Consider the following 21,384-nt stretch of genomic DNA (forward strand, 5'->3'; position numbering starts at 1 on the left):
ACATCTCCTGTGCACCTTCCTATTAGTGTTCCCTTCCTCGCAGTGGGTCTTCCAGTAGGACCACTGAAGAACTTCTTCCTGACATCCAGCCTAAACCTCCCCTGGCACAGCTTGAGACTGTGTCCTCTTATTCTGGTGCTGGTTGCCTGGGAGAAGAGACCAACCCCCACCTGGCTACAACCTCCTTTCAGGTAGTTGTAGAGAGCAAGAAGGTCTCCCCTGAGCCTCCTCTTCTCCAGGCTAAGCAACCCCAGCTCCCTCAGCCTCTCCTCATAGGGCTTGTGCTAGGTGGCAGAGGTGGGGGGGAATGGGGGGCTTGTGGGGAAGAGCCTCTTTTGGTGAAGAGTTGCCAGAGTGACTATTCTGGAGTGAGAAGCATTTGGAAGATGCTCTGTAAGTCATTGGGGAGGTCAACTTTTTAATTTACCTCTGTAACCTGAAGTACTACAACTAGTATTTATTGACAACAGAGTAATTCTCTGAACAACCTGATCTAGTGTGAGGTGTCTCTGCCCGTGGCAGTGGGGTTGGACCTAGATGATCCTTGAGGTGCCTTCCAACCCTGAAATTCTACAATTCTATGATTCCAAGGTGGAGAAACAATATCTTGGCCTGCATTCACAAAAGGGCTTTCTGACAGCATCCCAGTAGATGAAGTTCCTTTTGGTAGTTTGACTGAATTTTATGTTTTCTGTCACTTGCCCAGGCTCCTCAGACTTCGTTAGATGTCAGCTGCAGGCTTCACTTAATTCACATTTTTGCTTTTTCTGCTTCTTTTTCATATTATGGCCTTTCTGTGCTGTTTGGGGTTAGGATTGTTGCTGGAGATAGGTGCTTTTTTGTTTTGTCAGCTTGCTTGTTTAGTGTCAGCAAACTAATTACTCACTTGTAAAATGCAGCCCTTTTTAACTTTGTGACTTCTCAGTTTCTCTCTCAGTCACCTCCTTCGCTATAGATGCACATTATGTATTTTTGTTTGTTTTTTTTTCCCACCCAAGGTATGGATTTTAATTCCAGTTTGAAATTTTCCTTTGACCTCTCTCTCCCTGGGAAGAAAACATCAAGAAAAACTCCAAGTTCTCGCAAGGTAAATATTATTCTTGAAATCTGAATGAGTTTTACACACTGAAAAACATTGAAAAATTGACAGTACTTTGACTTAGGGTTGGAAGATGATCTGTATTTTTTGTTCTCCTTTGAATGAAATCCGAACTCCAGTCTTTCAGAACAGAATAGAATAGAATAGACTGTGTCTTCTTGTTCTGGTGCTGATTGCCTGGGAGAAGAGACCAAACCCCTGCCTTCAGGTAGCTGTAGAGAGCAAGAAGGTCTCCCCTGAGCCTCCTCTTCTCCAGGATAAGCAACCCCAGCTCCCTCAACCTCTCCTCATAGGGCTGTGCTCCAAACCCCTCCCCAGGCTCGTTGCCCTTCTCTGGACACCTTCCAGCAACATCCTTCCTAAACTGAGAGGCCCAGAACTGGACACAGGACTCAAGGTGTGGCCTAACCAGTGCAGTGTACAGGGGCAGAATGACCTCCCTGCTCCTGCTGTCCACACTGTTCCTGATACAGGCCAGGATGCCATTGGCCCTCCTGGCTGCCTGGGCACACTGCAGGCTCATGTTCAGCCTACCATCAACCAGCACCCTGAGGTCGCTCTCCGCCTGGCTGCCCTCCAGCCACTCTGACCCCAGCCTGTAGCACTGCATGGGGTTGTTGTGGCCAATGTGCAGAACCCAGCACTTGGATGGATCTCATGCCATTGGATTCTGCCCCTCTGTCCAGCCTGTCAAGGTCCCTCTACAGAGCTCTGCCACCCTCTAACAGATCAACACCTGCCCCCAGCTTGGTGTCCACACCTGAGATTTTATTTGTTTTCCAAGTCTGGCCTGCATCAAGAATAGTGTGAAGTCATTGTGCCCCTGTACTCAGCACTGGTTAGGCCACATCTTGAGTACTGTGTCCAGTTCTGGGCCCCTCAGTTTAAGGACATTGAGACTCTTAAACGTGTCCAGAGAAGGGCAACGAGGCTGGGGAAAGGCCTCGAGCACATGCCCTACAAGGAGAGGCTGAGGGAGCTGGGGTTGTTTAGCCTGGAGAAGAGGAGGCTCAGGAGAGACCTTCTTGCTCTCTACAGCTACCTGAAGGCAGGTTGTAGCCAGGAGGGGTTTGGTCTCTTCTCCCAGGCAATCAGCACCAGAACAAGAGAACTCAGTCTCAAGGTGTTCTAGGGGAATTTTAGACTTGAGGTGAGGAGAAAGTTCCTCACAGAGAAAGTTGTTAGCCATTGGAATGTGCTGCCCAGGGAGGTGGTGGAGTCCCCATCCCTGGAGGTATTCAAGAGGGGATTGGACGTGGCACTTGGTGCCATGGTCTAGTAGTCATGAGGAGTTGAGTGAAAGGTTGGACTTGATGATCTTTGAGGTCTTTTCCAACCCTATTGATTCTATGATTCTATGGTTCTATGAGTATTTGCTTACCCAGTGCACTCTGTGCCTTTCTGAAGTCTTGTATGACAAAGGATTCCTTAGAAGGAAGTGTATTTCCTCCTTCCCCAAGCAGTTCCTGTGCTGACATCTGGGGCTGTTTAATGGGACATGGTTTAGTGAGCGTGGTGGTGTTGAGTTGATGGTTGGACTTTGTGATCTTAGAAGTCTTTTCCAACCTTAATGATTCCATGATTCTATGTGGGTTCATCCTACCTCTGCAGTGACCTCCCTGCAGCTCTTCCCAGTGCTTCCCATTTCTCTTCCAGATTGAAGTGATGCATGACTATCAGGAAAAACGGAATTCCTTGCAGTATTTTATTTCTGACAGTGATGACAACTTAGACATCCTAAAAGGGTGAGCTGCTTTTACATCACTTAGAATGGTTCTGGCCAGTCCTTGCCCCAGCCATGTGTTCCTCCAGCCTGACCTGGGTGTGGCATCTCTTGTGCTTTAACCTCGTGAGGTTTGTGAGGTCAGGCTGTGTTTTGGGCTTGCTGAGCTGCACTGATTGCCTGTGGGTTTTTTGCAGACACAGAATTAATCTACTTTCTTTCCACCCCCCCTGTATTTCAGCCATGTCATAAATGAACTGATAGAAACTGAGAGAGTGTATGTAGAGGAACTCTTCACTGTGTTGACGGTGAGTGACTTCTTTGGATTGCTCATTACTGTTCCCCAGTCACTTGTACCAAAGGGCACCTGCCACTCTGTCAGACTAAGCAAAAATGTGATGTGGAAGGCTTCTACCAAAATGCCAGATCCAAAACTAGTCACAATTGTCAAGTTTTCTCCCTAGCTTCTCTTTGTTGGTGGCATCTGTGGGAACAGTTGGTGTCAAGATGAGCTTTTTGTCTCGAATGAAGGAAGAAACCTTCTGTTTGTACACAAAAGCCCTGGTAATTAGTTTTATCAGTGCCTGGAAGAATGTACAAAAAGCTGTTGTTTTTTAACTGTTCCATAATTTCTTTTGGAGGTGAAAAAAAGCCTGTGTTTTATCCTCTGGAGAATTCTGTCTCAGTGCTCTGAAGTTCATGGACACATAAAGCATGTTTCTGTAGAAACCAGGTTATAATTTCTCAAACTGCCATTGTAGGACACTTCTGCTTTGTTCCAAAATAACTCTTGCTGGTGGCCAATACAAGGTGGCTGTTAAATAGCTCTTCCCCTCTTGCATTTGTGTCACCCAAGAGCAAGCAGGATATCAATCTGTGGGGCTGCAGGTAGTTAACGTGCAATTACCCTGCACTGATTGGGTTTTTTGTGTGAAACCACACTCTCTATGGTGAAGCAGTTGGCAGGTATGTGGATTCATTACTGTGCATATTAGGTCTAGAGAGAGCAGATATGGGCAGATAGACTGAAGTTTTCTGAAAACAGCATTTCCTTTAAAAAAAATAAAAAGGAAGGCTGCTTGCAGTGGTTAAATATAAATGACTAATTTTCCAGATACTTATCTTCTACTGCATCATTAATCAACGATGAAATGTCTGCTTTGTATCAGGAATACTGATTCCAGCCATAACAAGTGTGAGAGATGAATTTGGAAAGCCAAAGGAGATGTGCTGCACATACTGAAGACATTTTTGCAACCACTTTGGCTGCTCACGTTAAAAGGGCCTCAGTTCTGTGTGACACTTGGTGACTAGCATGGCTAGCTTAAGCTGTGGTTACTGGCCACCTCTATGTCTTCTGGTTATGACATCTGGGCATGCCTCCTCCCAGCCCTTCAGAGAGGATGTTTACTACATCTGGTGAATGTTTTTGTGTTGCTGCAGTGCTGTGATCTTACTGAGGGCAGTTGTAAATTGTCTCCCTAGTTCCACCTACCATAGTGCAGTGGTGTCCCTTCCAGCTCCTCCCTGCTTGGGAGGCTATGATTTCAGGAGGCAGGTGAACCCACAAAGAACAGAAATCCTGAAGCATCAAGGAGAGTGAGACCCTGGTGCTCAGTGCGTCTTGTACAAGAGCAAAAGATTTTGGTATTTGATCTCAAGCTGCCTCTGCTTTGCAACAAGTCACCTCCTGCACTGGTTCTTGTGAGGTGGTGTATAACTGCATGCCCCATACAAACATGATGTCACTCCTCTGCCCCACAGTCAGAGCCACAGACGTGCTCAACCCAGACAAGATTCCTCCAGGACCCCTCCTGTAGTCCAGCCACAGCAGGGAGAAAGTGGCGGTGATTTGCCCTTGGTAAATGGAGTGCATCTCCACAGTGTGGCCAGCCCCATGAGACCCATTCCAAGCCACAACCCCACATGCTCAGGGACTAAGGACAAGGCTTTAAGAGACAAAAATAAGGGAATGAAAGGGATGTTGCAGATTGTATTGAAAGTCTGTTCACGTCCCCTTTTCATCCGCCTTCAAGGCGATGGCAAGCCAGGTTCCTACCAACTGAGTGATGAGCCCTTTTTGCATCCCACAGGGCTACAGAGCTGAGATGGATAATCCTGCCATGCTCATCCTCATGCCTCCCGTGCTGAGGAACAGGAAGGATGTCCTCTTTGGAAACATGCCTGAGATTTACGACTTCCACAACAAGTATGGTGCTGACTCTGTTCACCTTTCTATCAGACTGCCAGCCTGTAGCCACTCCCCAGCCCAGCCATACCTCGCTGACTGCTGCCTTTTTGTCTCTCCTCCTTTCTCTTGCAGAATTTTCCTGCACAGTTTGGAAAGCTGCCTGGGAGCACCCGAGAGAGTGGGATGCTGTTTCCTAGACAGGGTGGGTGACTCATTTTCTCTTCCAAAGCAGACTGGAAGGCCAATGTTTCTCCTGGTTTGTCACACTCAGCGAGGTCTCAGTTGTGTGAGCTGAGCAAGTCACTTCTGATCCCCAACAGCAACAGGAGCGTGGGTGGGTGGCCAGCAGCAGATGGGGCAGGGCAGCAGTCGTGACTACACTGTGGTCTGCTGTGATTTCCCAGCAGTGCTGTTGGGATTTTTGTTATCCCAAACTCTGTGACTCAGATTGGCAGCAGAGATAACAGCAGAGTGGCAGTTTGAGCGTTCACCTCAGCTGGCTGCCCGGCAGGGCTTGTGTGCCTGTGTGTGACTTGCCTCTGGGGCTTCCCTTACAGCGAGAGGATTTCCAGATGTACGAGAAGTACTGCCAGAACAAGCCCCGGTCGGAGTCCCTGTGGAGGCAGTGCTCTGAGAGCACCTTCTTCCAGGTGAGCTGGTTGTTCCTACCAAGGCAGGCTTCACCCTGGGACACTCGCTTGTCCTAAACACCCTCCTCAACACCCCATGACTTTGCAGTGTATTCTATTTGCTATTCCATGGAAGCCTCACAAAAGCAGCAGAGTTTCTTGTATGCGAGTAGTTGAAGGCAGGTCTGTTCATTCTATCATTCTACAGGTAGGATTTCTACAACAACCCCATGCAGTGCTACAGGCTGGGGACAGAGGGGCTGGAGTGCAGCGAGGCAGAAAGGGACCTGGGGGTACTGGTTGATAGCAGGCTGAACATGAGCCAGCAGTGTGCCCAGGTGGCCAAGGCAGCCAATGGCATCCTGGCCTGGATCAGCAATAGTGTGGCCAGCAGGAGCAGGGAAGTCATTGTGCCCCTTACTCAGCCCTGGTTAGGCCACACCTTGAGTCCTGTGTCCAGTTCTGGGCCTCTCAGTTTAGGAAAGATGTTGAGATGCTGGAAGGTGTCCAGAGAAAGGGCAGCAAAGCAGGGGAGGGCTTTGGAGCACAGCCCTTATGAGGAGAGGCTGAGGGAGCTGGGGATGTTTACCCCAGAGAAGAGGATGCTCAGAGGAGACCTTATTACTCTCTACAACTACCTGAAGGGAGGTTGTAGCCAGGTGGGGGTTGGTCTCTTCTGCCAGGCAACCATCACCAGAACAAGAGGACAGAGTCTCAAGCTGTGCCAGGGGAGGTTTAGGCTGGATGTTAGGAAGAAGTTCTTCCCAGAAAGAGAGATTGGCCATTGGAATGTGCTGCCCAGGGAGGTGGTGGAGTCACCATCACTGGAGGTGTTTAAAAAGAGCCTGGATGAGGCACTTAGTGCCATGGTTTAGTTGATTAGATGGTGTTGGGTGATAGGCTGGACTTGGTGATCTTGAAGGTCTTTTCCAACCTGGTTAATTCTGTGTTCTGTAAATTGCAGGAACCATATGACATTTCTACATGAAATCTTCAAATGTCATCAAGCCATTCTAGTTGTGTTGTTGGAACTACTGCTTATAGTTGGTGCAGAGCATAATCCACTGGAATGGGTCCAGAGGAGACCACAAAGATGATCAGAGGGCTGGAGCCCTTCCCCTATGGGGACAGGCTGAGAGAGTTGGGGCTGTTCAGCCTGGAGAAGAGAAGGCTCTGGGGAGATCTTACACTTTCTAGTACCTGAATGAGGCCTACAAGAATGTTGGGGAGTGACTTGTACTGGGCTTGTAGTGACAGGATGAGAGAGAATGGATTTAAGCTGGAAGAGGGGAGATTTAGGCTGGATATTAGGAAGAAATTCTTTACAGTGAGGGTGGTGAGACACTGGAACAGGTTGCCCAGGGACGTAGTGGATGTCGTCTCCCTGGAGGTTGTTCAAGACCTTGAGCAACCTGCGCTTGTGGGAGATGTCCCTGCCCATGGCAGGGGGAGGTTGGAACTAGATGATCATTCAGGTCATTATCATTCTATGATAATCTGAATTCTGTCTTGCAGGAATGCCAAAGAAAATTAGAGCACAAACTGGGGCTGGATTCCTATTTGCTCAAACCAGTGCAGCGCCTGACAAAATACCAGCTACTTCTGAAGGTATCTCTTATTCTGCTCTGAAGGGACATCAGGAGACAGATTTGTTTTCCAGTTTGTTTTCTTTTTCAATTAAAGACTACCTGTAAATAAGCACTAAGATTTAGATTACATAGTGCTTATCTTGGCCCTCCATAGCGACTTGCAATGAAGATAAAAATTCACATGCCTGAAAGAGGAACAAGCGCTTTTAAGAAGCCCATTTTTAAGGGCAGAATGACTTTGAATCCCTCCAGAGATGCAAAATGACAGAAGCACTGCTGGGAAAACTGAACCAGAGATGATCATAAAAGTATGATGAATGAAATATATTATATTGATGCATCTCTTCTTCTCCTCAGGTTGTTATAGTGCCTATAATCTTTACTACATTTATTCTTGTGTCCCATGCGTAAGGCAGGGTAGTGCTATTATTCCCACTCTGTAAAGGGGAAATAGCAGTGTGGTAGTGGCTTCTGAACCCCACCTTTTAGCCTCTTGAATGAGACATGAAGCTGTCAGTGGGCACAGGAGATGTGAAATGGAAGTAATTTTATATCGGTGATCTAATTCCCTAACCTGTCTTCCACTTACTGACTCGAAGGCTCTGGGTTTTATAAATTCCAGCCTGAAGACACTCATCTGCTGCAATCTCATTTGAAGGCATATATGACATGTTGGCAGCTAATGGAAAACCTGATCCTTGTTTCCCATCTCTTACAAAGCAGGAACACGCAACACAAAGAACTCAGACGAGCGTGATACCAATCTATAACCTGACACTGTCCTGAAGGAACCCCAGGGAAAATGGGCCATGGTTCAGTGATAGGTTCCACACCTTATACTGACTGTGGTTTAGAGTGAGGCTTTTGTTTTTTTCCAGTGACATATGAGAAAAGAAAGTCAGGCAGTGCAGGTTGCTTTTGGCCTTTGGAAACTTTGGAGATGGAAAAACCTGCTTTGTTCAAGTGTGAACATGTGCTCTCCCATTTCTATTTTCAGGAGCTGCTAAAGTACAGCACGAGCTGTGATGGAGTTCAGGAACTTCAAGAAGCTCTGGTTGCAATGCTGGATTTGCTGAAGTCAGTCAATGACTCCATGCATCAGATTTCAATAACAGGATATGATGTGAGTAGATTTGGGTAACGAGAGACCTTGCTTGGGACCAGGTGATGCACGGGGGAATGATAGTGTCCCAGAATGCACGAGCTGAAAAATGTGGTAGAACAGCTAGGCACAGGTGACAGCCTCCCATCTGATTTCAAGATTTTGGAAACTCTCTGCATCCAGAGGACATACCCAAAGCCTCATGGTGCCCATACTTGCCACCTTGTGGTACTTGAGAGTATTTTTCCAGCATGAACCTAAGCTCTCTCATGGCTCACCTTACACTTCACCTAAGGTTGTCTTCATAACGTTTCTCATGCAGCATTTAGCTAAGTGCTCTCTGAGGCTGATTTTCAGCCTTGCATGCTGAAGTGGTTGTCTTTTTCCTAGGGCTTCAGGGAGGGTTGAAGGGATTGCTTTCTAAGCTGCTGGTCCCAGTCCTGGCCTCCTTGAGACGTTCATCCTCTGAGACCTCAGTTCAGGTTCAGATCTCATCTGCCCTTTCTCACTGAAGTAGCCAGGGCCCTTTACCTGGACGTTTGTAGGAGCTTGAGAGTTTTTCTGTCTTTCTATTCTTCCAGTTGCTGACTTGTATCACTTCACATAGATTTGCTACAGCCCTGTGTCTGAGACCTCTGCTACCCTCCTAGCACCATGCTAGCACTACAAAACAAATCATCTGATCCTTCCAGGAAGACCTATTCTTAGAGTGACGTGCCTTGGAACAGAGCTGGCCCCATTGCCTGTCATTGTTTGGACAGTTTAATTATGTCCTTTTCTGTCCTTTTTTTGTTTTGTTTCATTTGTCCTACTCTCACCAGGGTGACCTAAGTGAACTGGGGAAGGTTTTGATGCAAGGATCTTTCAGTGTTTGGACAGGGCACCGAAAAGGTCCAACAAAGATGAAGGATCTTGCCAGGTTCAAGCCAATGCAGAGGCATCTGTTCCTGTATGAGAAAGCCTTGGTCTTCTGCAAGAAGAGAGAGGAGCATGGAGATGGATATGACAAAACCTCATCCTACAGTTTTAAGCATTTTTTGAAAGTAAGGACTTTTTAGTTTGGGCCATTGCCATGTGTATTGTAAACCAATAACCCAGAGAGTATTTTTCCTCCCAACACAGGGGGTTGTTTTCTGCTCTCAAGGCCTGAAATGACTCATATGAAAGTGCCATGCCTGTGAAAAGCTGTTGGTTGTGATAAGCTGTGAGGACCCCCCCAGATGAAGCAGCAGCTGAGAGAGCCCACAGAGTCACACATGCGAGGGCATCTACCAGGGAAATGGAGCTATGGGCAAGTCCCCGGGATGGGAACATGTCTTCCTCCTTTCCCTAGTCTGCTTTCTAGGAGTGGGGATGAGGACATGAAACTGGGGAGGACTTTTGCATCTCCCCCAACCCACATGGGAGAGCGAGGACCCTCTTCACACCACTGCTCCTCGGGAGGCCCCTTGGGCTGGGCTGCTCCTGAACCCTATATCCCAGCCAGGAGGATACAGAGATGACTTTTCTTCCTTTCTCATTGCCTTTCTTCTTTGGCAGGCCCTAACTGCAGCTAAAGGTACAATTACCAAATGAAGAGAGTAGCCAATGGCAAAATGTGAAGGACATAAACAACTGTCCCATGCCTATAAATGCTAACTGTTATCAATAAAAACCCCAAGCTGCTCCTCTTGAAGAGACCTTCTGGCATGTACTGCATGTGATGAGCACTTCTAACATCAGCATTTTGTCTCAGTACTCTGCCTTGATCAAGAAAAAAACTCAATATGAGTGTATCTTAGAATAGAGAAAATAAAAGGGGGCACTGCAGGTCCCTGATCTCAGCAGGATCTGGGGAGGAAGATACCACGAGTAGCTGGAAAGCCATGCAACAGCAGATAAGTCTGTTCAGCTTCAGTGCACATTACAACCTGTGTATTAAAAGCAAATCCCAGGCCATATGTTTAGGTACTTCACTGTTTTTCCCAGACAGCATCATTTTCTTCCTCAGAGCTTGTTTTCCCTCTTGTACTTGCTTTGCCATACGTGCTTTTGAAAGAACTGGAGGGGTGGTGTGGGGAAAGCTTGCTCAGAGGGAAAAATCCTGCACTCAGGAGTCCTGGCAACACAGCCAGGGTTTGTTTTTTTCTCCCTCTTGCCTCAAGAGGGCTTGTTTTCCAGTTGTTTGTCTTGCCACACTGAGAGGCTGGGGTTAGAGAATCCATGGATGCTGCAGGATTGCATCTGCACACATCTGTTTGCAGAATTGCTGTCCTGAGGGTAAAATCCTGTTTCTGGAGCTTGACATTTGTTTGATTCATGGGAGCATCAGGATATTATTTTTCTTTCCAAGAGTGTTTTCTGGGGATTCAGAATTAAAGCAAGCTGTTGGGTAGAAGCTGTGCAGTTGGACATCTGTAAAAGAAACAGCAGAACCCCTCAGGAGAGTATTTTACATGCTGGGTAAAATACCCAGCAGTTAATGCCTCTTCAGCTGTGATTCAGTAACTTAGAAGAGGTTCAAAACTCACTGCAATGCCAAGGAAATCATTGTGCCTCATACCACAATGGAAGGCAGTGCAGATGACTTGAACATCTTTCCTGTGAAGAAAGACTGAGAGACCTGGGGCTGTTAAGTCTCAAGAAGAGAAGACTGAGAGGTGATCTGATCAGTGTCTATAAATATGTAAGGGGTGGGTGTCCAGATGAAGGTGCCAGGCTCTTTCTGATGATGCTCAGTGATAGGACAAGGAACAACAGGTACAAGCTAGAAAAGAGGAGGTTCCATTGCAACATGAGGAGACACTTCTTTGTGGTGAGGGTGATGGAGCACTGGGACAGGCTGCCCAAAGAGGTTGTGGAGTCTCCTTCTCTGGAGACTTTCATACCTGGATACATTCCTGTCTGGCCTGCCATAGGTGATCCTGCTCTGGCAGGGGGAGTTGGACTCAATGATCTCTGATAGGTCCCTTCCAAGCCCTAACATTCTGTGATGCTGTTATTCAGTGAATGCCATCCCAGAGCTCTCCACTGCTCCACCTTGGTCTGCATTACAGAGAGCCAACAGCTGAGGGACCATAAATCCTGGTCAGGGAAGGAAACAGAATTTCAAAATCCACTACCAGGAATGAACAGAGCTGGCAATTCCTTTCACATCCTTGTAGTAGATCATCCATAATTTCTAGTATCTTGATGCCTGGGCAGTTTTGTAGGAGCTTCTTGGTTGGACTTGATGATCTTAAAAGTCTTTTCCAACCCAAACCATTCTGTGATTCCGTATAATCTGCCATGCCAGAGGAGATGCACAGAACTGGAAACTGCAGAATAGTTCAAGAGATGCTCATGTGTTGTAGTTTATACCCCTTGCCCCTGGCCCTATCACTGGGCACCACTGAATAGAGCCCAGCCCCATCCTTATGACATCCACTCATTAACTGTTGATCAGCATTCAGAAGATCCCCCTCTCAATCTGCTCTTCTCCAAGGTAAACAGCCCCAGTGCTCTCAGCCTCTTCTCATAGGAGAGATGCTTCAGTTCCCTCAGCATCCTCGTGGCCTTTCGTTGGAATTTGTCCAGCAGTTCCCTGTTTCTCTTGACCTGGGGAAGCCCAGACCTAGACAGAGTACTCCAGATGTGGCCTCACTAGGGCAGAGTAGGATAGTATGGCAGAAATAATGTGTGGAGAAAAACAACACACTGTGCATTTATAAAGCTTCTTAAGCCTCATCAGAGAAATTTCATACTGAAAGAGTTATGAGATGACTTCTCAGTTAGTTCCACTGACTCCCAAGTGATTGTCCCCTGAAGTCCATCGATTGGTTTCAGAAAGCTTTTGCAAATACAGCAAGCTGGTGGAAAGTCAGAGGGATAAGTCAGATAATGGCTTTTAGTTGCTGCTGAGATTAAAGTTGATGAGATGTGTTAAACTGGGTAAAACTAGGTTTGCTTAACATGCTGCAAACTGTCTGGATTCATAGGGGAGAGGGAAAGGTTTGTAGTGTGTTTAATCTTTTGGTGCTTCTGGACCTGCAGATGAATGCGGTTGGAATAACTGAGAACGTGAAAGGAGACCACCGGAAATTTGAGATCTGGTACAGTGGGCGAGAAGAGGTCTATGTGGTACAGGTGTGTAGCCTCAAGGCTCTGGGTATTTGCACATCCTCACAACACCCTTAAGGAAACTTCTCCCATTGCTCTCTATGGGGTTATCAGACATTTAACTTGCATTTCTCCTTCCTCTTTGTCCACGTCAGTGTTCGCAGGGTTGTTCCAGCAGCTGATCCTTGGTGCCCAGTAAAAAAATCATCTTAAAGGGAGGCAGAATTGCTTCTTGGAAATAGAGCCTTTATTCCAGATGACCTCTCAAACAGACCAGTAGTTTAACTGGGCTTAAGAGTCTTATGTTATTGAGCTGGGAAATGAGCCTCATGCTTTAATGGAGCAGGCCACAGGCACCTCTGCAGCTTGATGTCAGAACTGCTCCCAGGGCAAATGATTAGCCTTCAGTAGCCCTTCACAGAATTGTTTTGGTTGAAAAAGCCCTTTAAGATCATTGAGTCCAACTCTACCAAGCCTAGTGCTAAACCATGGCCCTCAGCACCATATTTCTGCCTCCTTTAAACACCTCCAATAATATGGGCTCAACCACATTCCTGGAGAGGCTGTGCCAGCCTTTGGCAACCTTCTCAGTGAAGAAGTTTCTTCTCATAGCCAACCTAAACTTCCCCTGGTGCAGCTTGACATTTTCTCTTATTCTATCACTTGTTACTGGGAAAAAGAGATTGACCTTCATCTCACTCTAACCTCCTTTCAGGGAGTTGTAGAGAACAATGAGGTCTCCCCTCATTTATATTGCTGGCTGAGTGTTCTTTAGGTTTTGGTGGGTTTTTTTTGGTTGAACCCAGCTTTTATTCTTCATGTTACAACATGGTAGCCAACTCAGAGTCATGAAGCTGATGTCTGTAGCCAAATTCACATAGAGTGAGACACTTGAATGTGTCCAGAGAAGAGCAACAAAGCTGGTGAAGGGCCTGGTGAGGAGCAGCTGAGGGAACTGGGATTGTTCAGCCTGGAGAATAGGAGGCTCAGGGGAGACCTTCTTGCTCTCTACAACTACCTGAAAGGAGGTTGTAGCCAGGAGGGGGTTGGTCTCTTCTCCCAGGCAAGCAGCGCCAGAACGAGAAGACACAGTCTCAAGCTGCACCAGGGGAAGTTTAGGCTGGAAGTGAGAAGAAAGTTCTTCACAAAAGAGTAGTTAGCCATTGGAATGTGCTGCCCAGGGAGGTGGTGGAGTCACCATCCCTGGAGGTGTTCAGAAAGGGATTGGATGTGGCGCTTGGTGCCATGGTTTAGTTATTCATGAGGTGTTAGGTATTCGGTAATAGGTTGGACTGGATGATCTCTGAGGTCTTTTCCAACCTTATTGATTCTATGATTCAAAAGACAAATTTGGCCCTTTAGGTATTTTGTGAAGGGGGTCAGTGTCCTGCACATTTGTGCTTTTGCCTGCCCTCCCTGTGTTGTAGAGGTGGCTCCACAGTTTCCACTGGGTTTTGCCTGGGTGTTCTGGGGATCATCAATTTGAAAAGGTCAAGAATGTTTAAAATGTAGTGGTGGCTTTGGGTGAAAGGGTGTTTCAGATCATTGCAGCATGCAAAAGTAAGATTTTGTTCATACAGTGTAATGGAAGATTCTTAATTCAAAATTCAGACACTTTTTTTTCTTTCTTCCAGGCTCAAACAGTAGATCTGAAGATGGCATGGCTGAATGAAATCAGAAAAATTCTGTTCAAGCAACAGGAGCTCATAAAAGGTACATTTGGACCAATTTCTCTGTGGCATTCACTCTGCAGCAGAACCTTTCCTATTTTCACATTGCTAATCTTCAAATCCACTAATTCTCAGCAGAGAATTGATTTTCAGAAGCAGCCTGGTAGCAACATACTGGAGAGAGGTCTTAAATGACAGGGAAATAACAGAACTTGGAGCAGTAAAGGCCAGGTGCAGATGTGAAAATGAATTACAGAAGTACCTTTTTGTTGTCATTATCTTGGGGATTATTTCACATTCATTATCAGGGGCTTAATTCAACAAGATACATAACAGATGTGTGGTTTAAAGCATATTAGAGTCTGCAGTGGCACGCTCACTATTGGATTTGTGCTAGCAGGCCACCTTAATCATAACTAAGTCTGTATTTTGCCAAGAGTCTCTAGGTCTGTTTTTCTCTAAACAGAAAGCCTGAGGGTTGTACAAAAGATCTAACTTTTAAGATAATGCTTCAAGCATGACAATTACCAATTAAAAAATGGGATTTTTTGTTTTCCTTCTGGTGTTTGTCCTCCCCACAGTGGAGAAGCAGCAGCCCAGCTTGTGCGTGGACCAGCTCCCCCTCTCATCCCAGCTGAGTGATGGGTGAGTCTCAGGAGCTGGACTGGGGGCTCTCTCTGCTACCTCCAGTCATTAGGCACCCAAGTGCTTTCTGGCCATCTCCTGTCTCTGTGCTATGTCCCCCACCCCATTTTTGTCTGAGACCTTTGGGCAGGACAGGAGGGATGTGCTGCTGCTCATCCTTTTGTGGCACTGGTCTGGGGACAGGAGCTGTCAGGGGCACCCTTGAGTGCTCCCCTGGCGGCTCAGCTTGAGCTGCAGCTCCTCTGCAAGTGGAGCCAAAGATCAAAGCTGGTGTTGAAATTCAGGGAAAGATGCTGCAGCAATTATATTTTCCCCTCCCAAAAAACTGAACCCAAGCACTGAAGTCCTTAACCCTTATAGAAGCACATATTAAAAAGTACCATTATTATTTCTGGCCTTTCTTTACCAGCCCCCTGGAGTTCATGTTTATTCCTGAAGTAAAACTGAGACTGATTTCCTTGTTGTTCCACCATTCAGAAAGCAGCAGAGAGCCTCCATCAGCTCAGAGGAGAACGACTCGGAGCGCACCAGCCCGGTGATGCTGGACAGTGGGCTCGTGTCACCCCAGAACAAGCCCCACAGAAGTATGAGTCCTTCCCCTTCCCTCAGGGCACACTGTGGGTTGCTGGGGTACCCCCAGCCTGAGCTTCATGCTTTCTTGCAGGCTGGCCAGGAATGTCACAGTCCCTGGAAATCTGCGAGGGGCTGGAGGAGTGGTCAGGTAACCAGTACCTCTCCAACTGCTCGGACACCGAGGAGGAGGATGGGAACCAGCTGGTTAGTACAGCACCCAAAGCTCTGGGTGCTGCTCTTCTTCATCATCTTGGGATTGGTTTTGGTGGTTGTTTTTTGGTTTGGTTTTTTTTTTTGCTTCACTGGATAATGGATGCATTTTGTCCATTTGAATGGTGCCACATCCAGCTGGAGGCCAGTCGCTAGTGATGTCCCCCAGGGATCGGTTCTGAGCTCCATCCTGTTCAATATCTTCATTGATGATCTGGATGAGGGGATTGAGTCCATCAGCAGTAAATTTGCAGAAGACACCAAGTTGGGAGCAGGTGTTGATGTGCTAGAGGGTAGAAGGGCCCTCCAGAGGGACCTTGACAGGCTGGACAGGTGGTCAGAGTCCAACATGATGGCATTCAACAAATCCAAGTGCTGCACTTTGGCCACAACAACCCCATGCAGAGCTACAGGCTGGGGTCAGAGTGGCTGGAGAGCAGCCAGGCAGAAAGAGACCCGGGGGTGCTGATTGACAGCTGGCTGAACATGAGCCAGCAGTGTGCCCAGGTGGCCAAGAAGGCCAATGGCATCCTGGCCTGCATCAAGAATAGTGTGGCCAGCAGGAGCAGGGAAGTCATTGTGCCCCTTACTCAGCCCTGGTTAGGCCACACCTTGAATATGGTGTCCAGTTCTGGGATCCTCAGTTTAAGAAAGACATTGAGACTCTTGAATGTGTCCAGAGAAGGGCAACGAGGCTGATGAGAGGTCTGGAGCACAGCCCTGCGAGGAGGGGCTGAGGGAGCTGGGGTTGCTTAGCCTGGAGAAGAGGAGGCTCAGGGGAGACCTTCTGGCTCTCTACAACTGCCTGAAAGGAGATTGTAGCCAGGAGGGGGTTGGTCTTTTCTCCCAGGCAAGCAGCACCACAACAAGAGGACACAGTCTCAAGCTGTGCCAGGGGAGGTTTAGGCTGGAGGTGAGGAGAAAGTTCTTCACAAAAAGAGTAATTGGCCATTGGAATGGGCTGCCCAGGGAGGTGGTGGAGTCCCCATCCCTGGAGGTGTTCAAAAAGGGATTGGATGTGGCACTTGGTGCCATGGTTTAGTAGTCATGAGGTGTTGGGTGACAGGTTGGACTTGATGATCATTGAGGTCTTTTCCAACCTTATTAATTCTATGATTCTATGTCTCTCAGATTTTCCATATCTCAATTTGGGCAGTGAGGAGTGTGGTAGTTTTGGGCTATGCCTTTAAATTTTTTCACACAGATCTTGAACAGGAAAGCAGTAAAATGTAAATAAATCACTATTGGGTGTGAAAAAAGGAAAACAAAGATAATTCTAAATAATCCCATTGGAGAGATAAGGAACTTAAGCTAGTTGTACCAAAACAATCTCTTCTTGCTTCTTTGCTCTGGAGAGATACTAACTCTCTTCTGCTGAACCTTGGCTGCATTGTTTTGGTATTAACATTCCTCTGCTCCTTTCTCCCTTCTTTTGTACAGGAGGGTAGGGGGGCAGAGAAGGAGAAGCTTCCCCTGGTCTTTGGCCACAGGGGATCTTGTGCTGTTTGTTAACTGTAAATCCCTGTCAATATTATCAGTGCTGTATATTTTGTACATATTTGTTACATTCCACTGGAGACTGTAGTTTTGCTTGTAAATGGAGCTTTCATATGCTTCCAACTGGGTTGGTCTGGCAAAGTTAATGTTGGGGGGGGGGTAAATTTTAACCCACCACAAGGAGACATCTCAAGCCTCAGTTTCTTTGAAATTACTTTAATTAAGGTAGCTGATAGGGCTCTGTCACATCCCCTGTGGCAGTCAGAAACAACAGCTCTGTGATATGAAATGCAGCTAAGTAAGATGATTTCTTTCCTGCCCCTCCCCCCCCCCCTTCCTTCCCCCCCTTCTTATCACAGTCTCCAGGAAAATACAAAGCCCTTGCAGACTGCAAGAGGAGAGGATCAGAGGACCTGCTGGTGAAAAACGGGGATGAAATTCAACTTTTGCATGAAGATGGTGAGGGACAGTGGTAGGTATTTTAGGATTACTTTTTGCCTTATCTCTAAGAGCCTGCAGAGCAGTCCTGTGCAACCTTGCTTGCTTGGTGATATGCTCATTGTGACTTCTGATGAAGTTGTAGACTATTCCAGAAAGCTGGAGAATTTATCCCCTTGGCAAGACGCGCTGGCTTGGCCTGGAAAAACACATCAGGACTTCCCTTGCCATGGGAGTCTGGGCAAGCTGTGCTTTACCAACATCTTCACAGTCCCCCTTGCCACAGTCTTCCCATGTCAGATGATGCTTCAAGTGAGAGCTTTTTGCCCACCCCTGCTCAGCTGTTGGCTTTGTTACTCTGGGCTTACTAATAGCAATATTGAGTCATTGCAAGACATTTTCCGCCCTCAAGCAGCTGTGTGAGAGATACCTGGTTAATGGCTGTGGACCATCTCATCTTCCTGTTGTATTTAAAGCTGTGGCTTGCAACACTAGATTTCAAAGCTGGTTCTTTCCTTATGGTTGGGAGCATTGCCTGAAAAAAATCACTCTACTCAGCCTCCTGCCTGTGGAGCCATTAGTCTCCTTGTCCCAGAGGGCAGCATGCCCTCTTCTGATTTTTTTCAGCAATGTGGCTGAGCTTTCTTGACTGTCTTTTCTGTCCAGGATAATTTCTGACTAGCTCTCCTCAGGCAGCTCAGAATCTCAGCAGGAGAGAGTGCAGCTCACTAATGCCTTGTTCAGAGTGTGGGAGGGGTGATTTTAGCAGGAGCCTGAGTCAGAGTTGTGCAGGCACTAGCCCATAAATGCACAGACACAAGTGTCCCATGGAGGATTCCTGGCTGACTCTACAGCCCTTGGCCTTTAAAGAGAAAATAGACTAGAGTAGCATAGACTAGGCTATAATATTTAAGTTGGAAGGGACAGTGATGGTCTAGTCCAACTGCATTTTGCAAAATTCTGTTTGTTGTTAGCCAAAGCAAGATGTACATCAACAGCAACAGTCTGAATTCTGCTGAATGCTCACCACCTCTCCTGGTGGTTTTGGCCAACGGCAGGCAAAGATTTCTCACACCAAATATATTTGTTAGCCCAAATTTCACCACGTGAATGAGCATTTTCTGAGCAGGAGTATTTCCAGCTGCCTAAATCTTGGCTGAAATGTACTTATAGTACCTTGCCTAAATTAATTCTATCAGTCTAGCTCAATAGCAGAAAAGTGAGGAAAGTAATGGCTCTTGGCTCCATCAATATTCAGTGAAGGAAATCTAGCATCTCTGGAGCTCTCAGGCAAGGTAATACATGCTCTGGAGAGTACTGTTCCTCTCCACTGACTGAAGAGGGGCCCAAGGCAACTGCATTCCCCCTGCAGACTTTTTAATCAGGTTCCTAAATATAGATGGGAAGAATACTTTAAATGCATGTCCAGCTCCTGTTAAAACTCTTCCCTGGTCTGCACAAACTGTTGGTTGCTCTGCCAGCTGCGTAGAACGTGCCCGCATCAAAGTGCTCCTGGGTTGGTTTGCATCTTTTCCTAATGCTGTTGTCATTCAAAGGTTGGTGAAAAACCTAAACAGAAGAAAAGAAGGCTGGATCCCTGTCCACAGTCTGCAGATCGTAGTGGGTGACTGCAGATTTCGGAATGCCAAAGTCGCAGGTATCATATAGCACGCCTAGCAGAAATAGTTCCTAACTCCAATCAGGTCTTTTAAGCCATTTGCATTACACTTGATGCACCAAATCTTGCCTGCCTATAGCCTCTCCAGGAAAAAAAATAAAATAAAAGAGAAAGCAGCTGCTCCAAAAAGCCTGCAAAAGTAGTCAATTAAGCTTGTTCTGCAGGTTAACCAGCAGAAGGTGTTAACCTTAAGAGGTTTCTGCGACTTTAGGCACTAGTAAATCAAGCCCAAGCTTTTAATAGTGTAGAGTTTTACATTTTAGGGGTTTTTTTGCAAGAGCACTGGGTAGAAGATGGAGGAGAAGAGATGGAGTCTGACCAGGGATTCCCATGACTGTTTTGCTGCTATAGCTCAACCCCTGTGTGAACAGGAGGTACCCTAGGCAAAACCTCCTCCTGCTGCAAACACCGCTGTGGGCTGACCCCCAGCACTCTCAAGGCAGTGCTTCATCTCTGCAGCCTCCCCCTTGCCTTCATTGCTGCCTGCTTGTTAAGCCATCAGTAGAATAAAGTTTAGCAACAGGTTAGCAAGTTTCAGCAGAAGGCTTCTGGTCTCCAAAAGAATTCTTCTCATTTTCTAGCTGTGAGTGTAGGTAGAAATAGACAGGGTAAGCCTAACAGATGACACAAGAAAATGCCTTAAGAGCAGCCTGTCATCCTTGCCATGTACACAGCATCACTGCTCCATGTATTGCCTCATCACCATGCTGTCCACTGGAAATGGGGAGACCAGGGTTTGTGATGGGAGCCAGGAAACTCACCTGGATTTAACTCATAATAAAATAAATAGAATTAAATTAAAATAAAAAGGAAAAGAAAGTGAAGGAAAAGAAAGTGAAGGGAAAGAAAGAAGAATGCATCAGTTATGGCCATGGGGAACAAATTTTGCAGGTAGATCTTTCCTTAAGTACTTTTTTGGGGTTGTTTTGGGGTTTTTTTGATCAAAATCCAGTATTTTGCTAAACAGGAAGAAGGAGGCCTTCTGAAAAGCTGAAAATTCCAGTTAGGTCTTGATGGTTTTGCAGTATATTTCAGCAAAATCCTTCCCATAGAGGAGGGTGGCTTTTGATCCCCTTTGCTGCAGGGCAGTCAAATTTCACAGACTAGAGGTGAAATAAGGGCCAGCTTCTAGTGAGCTGGCAGAGCACAGCTGAGAGGATTCCCTTTGGTGTGAGGCCACCCTGGAGCACTACAGATTTTCTTTTTGAGGAGTCTGGTTGTCACATCTCACAAGGTCCTGGACCACAACCTGTGCAGAAGGTTTATCCAGCCATAAATGCATCCTGTAAATAGGGTGTTGGCAAACTTGGAGCACCAGTTTGCTTTGTCAGTGGGCATAACCCCCATAGCCTGAAGATTCACAGCTCCAGGCTGGTTCACAGAGCTGCTGATTACAAACTAAGGAGCATTTCACAAGATGAAAGACAGAAAGATCCTCCTCCAAGTCTCAAACCGCTGCCCAGATGCTTCTCAGTCGTGTTGCCAGGGTCTAGTCACAGCACTGAGCTCGGTTTCCCCTAAGGTTACCTCTGTTCTCTGTTGCTGTGGCTGATGATGTTTTACAGTCTCTAGGCACGGTTCTAATTTTACATGCACTCCAGGCAATGTTGTAGGATGATGTAGGATGTTTTCCTGCTCTTTCCAAGAGCTATTCCTAGAGCTTTTCAGTGATGTGTCCTTGTAACCATAATGTACTTGCACTCTGAAAACTGATCTTCCAGCACACCTTTGCCTTCAGCAAGTCCATTTCCTCTGTGGACTAATCATTTTACAGCAGGGGTGACTTGATAGCACCAAATGCTCTGGGATGTGGGCTGGATTGAGCTCTGTTTTCTACTTCTTCAGAAGATGGAGCTCTTGCTCCAGTATAGCAGTGGGAGAACTGGGCAGCCAAGCTCACAGAGCAAAGCAGGGGCAAGAGCAAGCACTGTAACCCTCATGCACTGTTTGATGCTTGTGCTGAAATGCTGTTTGGCATGCAAGCAGGCTAAACTTGACTAACATGTTCTGGGGTCCCCAAGAGCTAGAGTGTGCTGGAGTCACATCAGGGCTGGAGCAGAGGCAGTCTTAGTCCTTTGCAAGGAGTAGTGTCTCCATTATTACTCATCTCCTGCTGTATCTCCAGTCATAGAATTTCATATCCAGAATTCTGGGATTTTTTTTTCAGTGCCAAGCCTTTAGCTGACAGATTAAATGGTTCCCTTGCCTCAATCTTTTTTTGCTTAGATTTACACTGTGGCCATAAAGAAAGCCTCCCACCCCA

At 46.8% G+C, this 21,384-nt stretch overlaps 1 protein-coding gene across 1 annotated transcript in view; it reads left to right on the forward strand.

The window, feature by feature from the left end:
* MCF2 (MCF.2 cell line derived transforming sequence) overlaps positions 1-21,384 on the forward strand; it is a 56,108-nt gene that overhangs the window by 30,551 nt on the left and 4,173 nt on the right. The window contains exons 13-28 of the mRNA XM_054169300.1: positions 999-1,087; positions 2,756-2,844; positions 3,064-3,130; positions 4,916-5,031; positions 5,146-5,215; positions 5,571-5,663; positions 7,158-7,250; positions 8,229-8,354; positions 9,155-9,376; positions 12,345-12,437; positions 14,045-14,123; positions 14,662-14,725; positions 15,203-15,309; positions 15,390-15,502; positions 17,365-17,477; positions 19,000-19,100. Of these exons, the coding sequence (XP_054025275.1) occupies positions 999-1,087; positions 2,756-2,844; positions 3,064-3,130; positions 4,916-5,031; positions 5,146-5,215; positions 5,571-5,663; positions 7,158-7,250; positions 8,229-8,354; positions 9,155-9,376; positions 12,345-12,437; positions 14,045-14,123; positions 14,662-14,725; positions 15,203-15,309; positions 15,390-15,502; positions 17,365-17,477; positions 19,000-19,100 (1,635 nt within the window). The remainder of the gene's footprint in view (positions 1-998; positions 1,088-2,755; positions 2,845-3,063; positions 3,131-4,915; positions 5,032-5,145; positions 5,216-5,570; positions 5,664-7,157; positions 7,251-8,228; positions 8,355-9,154; positions 9,377-12,344; positions 12,438-14,044; positions 14,124-14,661; positions 14,726-15,202; positions 15,310-15,389; positions 15,503-17,364; positions 17,478-18,999; positions 19,101-21,384) is intronic.

Source organism: Dryobates pubescens, chromosome 18 (assembly GCF_014839835.1).
Source record: "Dryobates pubescens isolate bDryPub1 chromosome 18, bDryPub1.pri, whole genome shotgun sequence".
NCBI lineage: Eukaryota > Metazoa > Chordata > Aves > Piciformes > Picidae > Dryobates > Dryobates pubescens.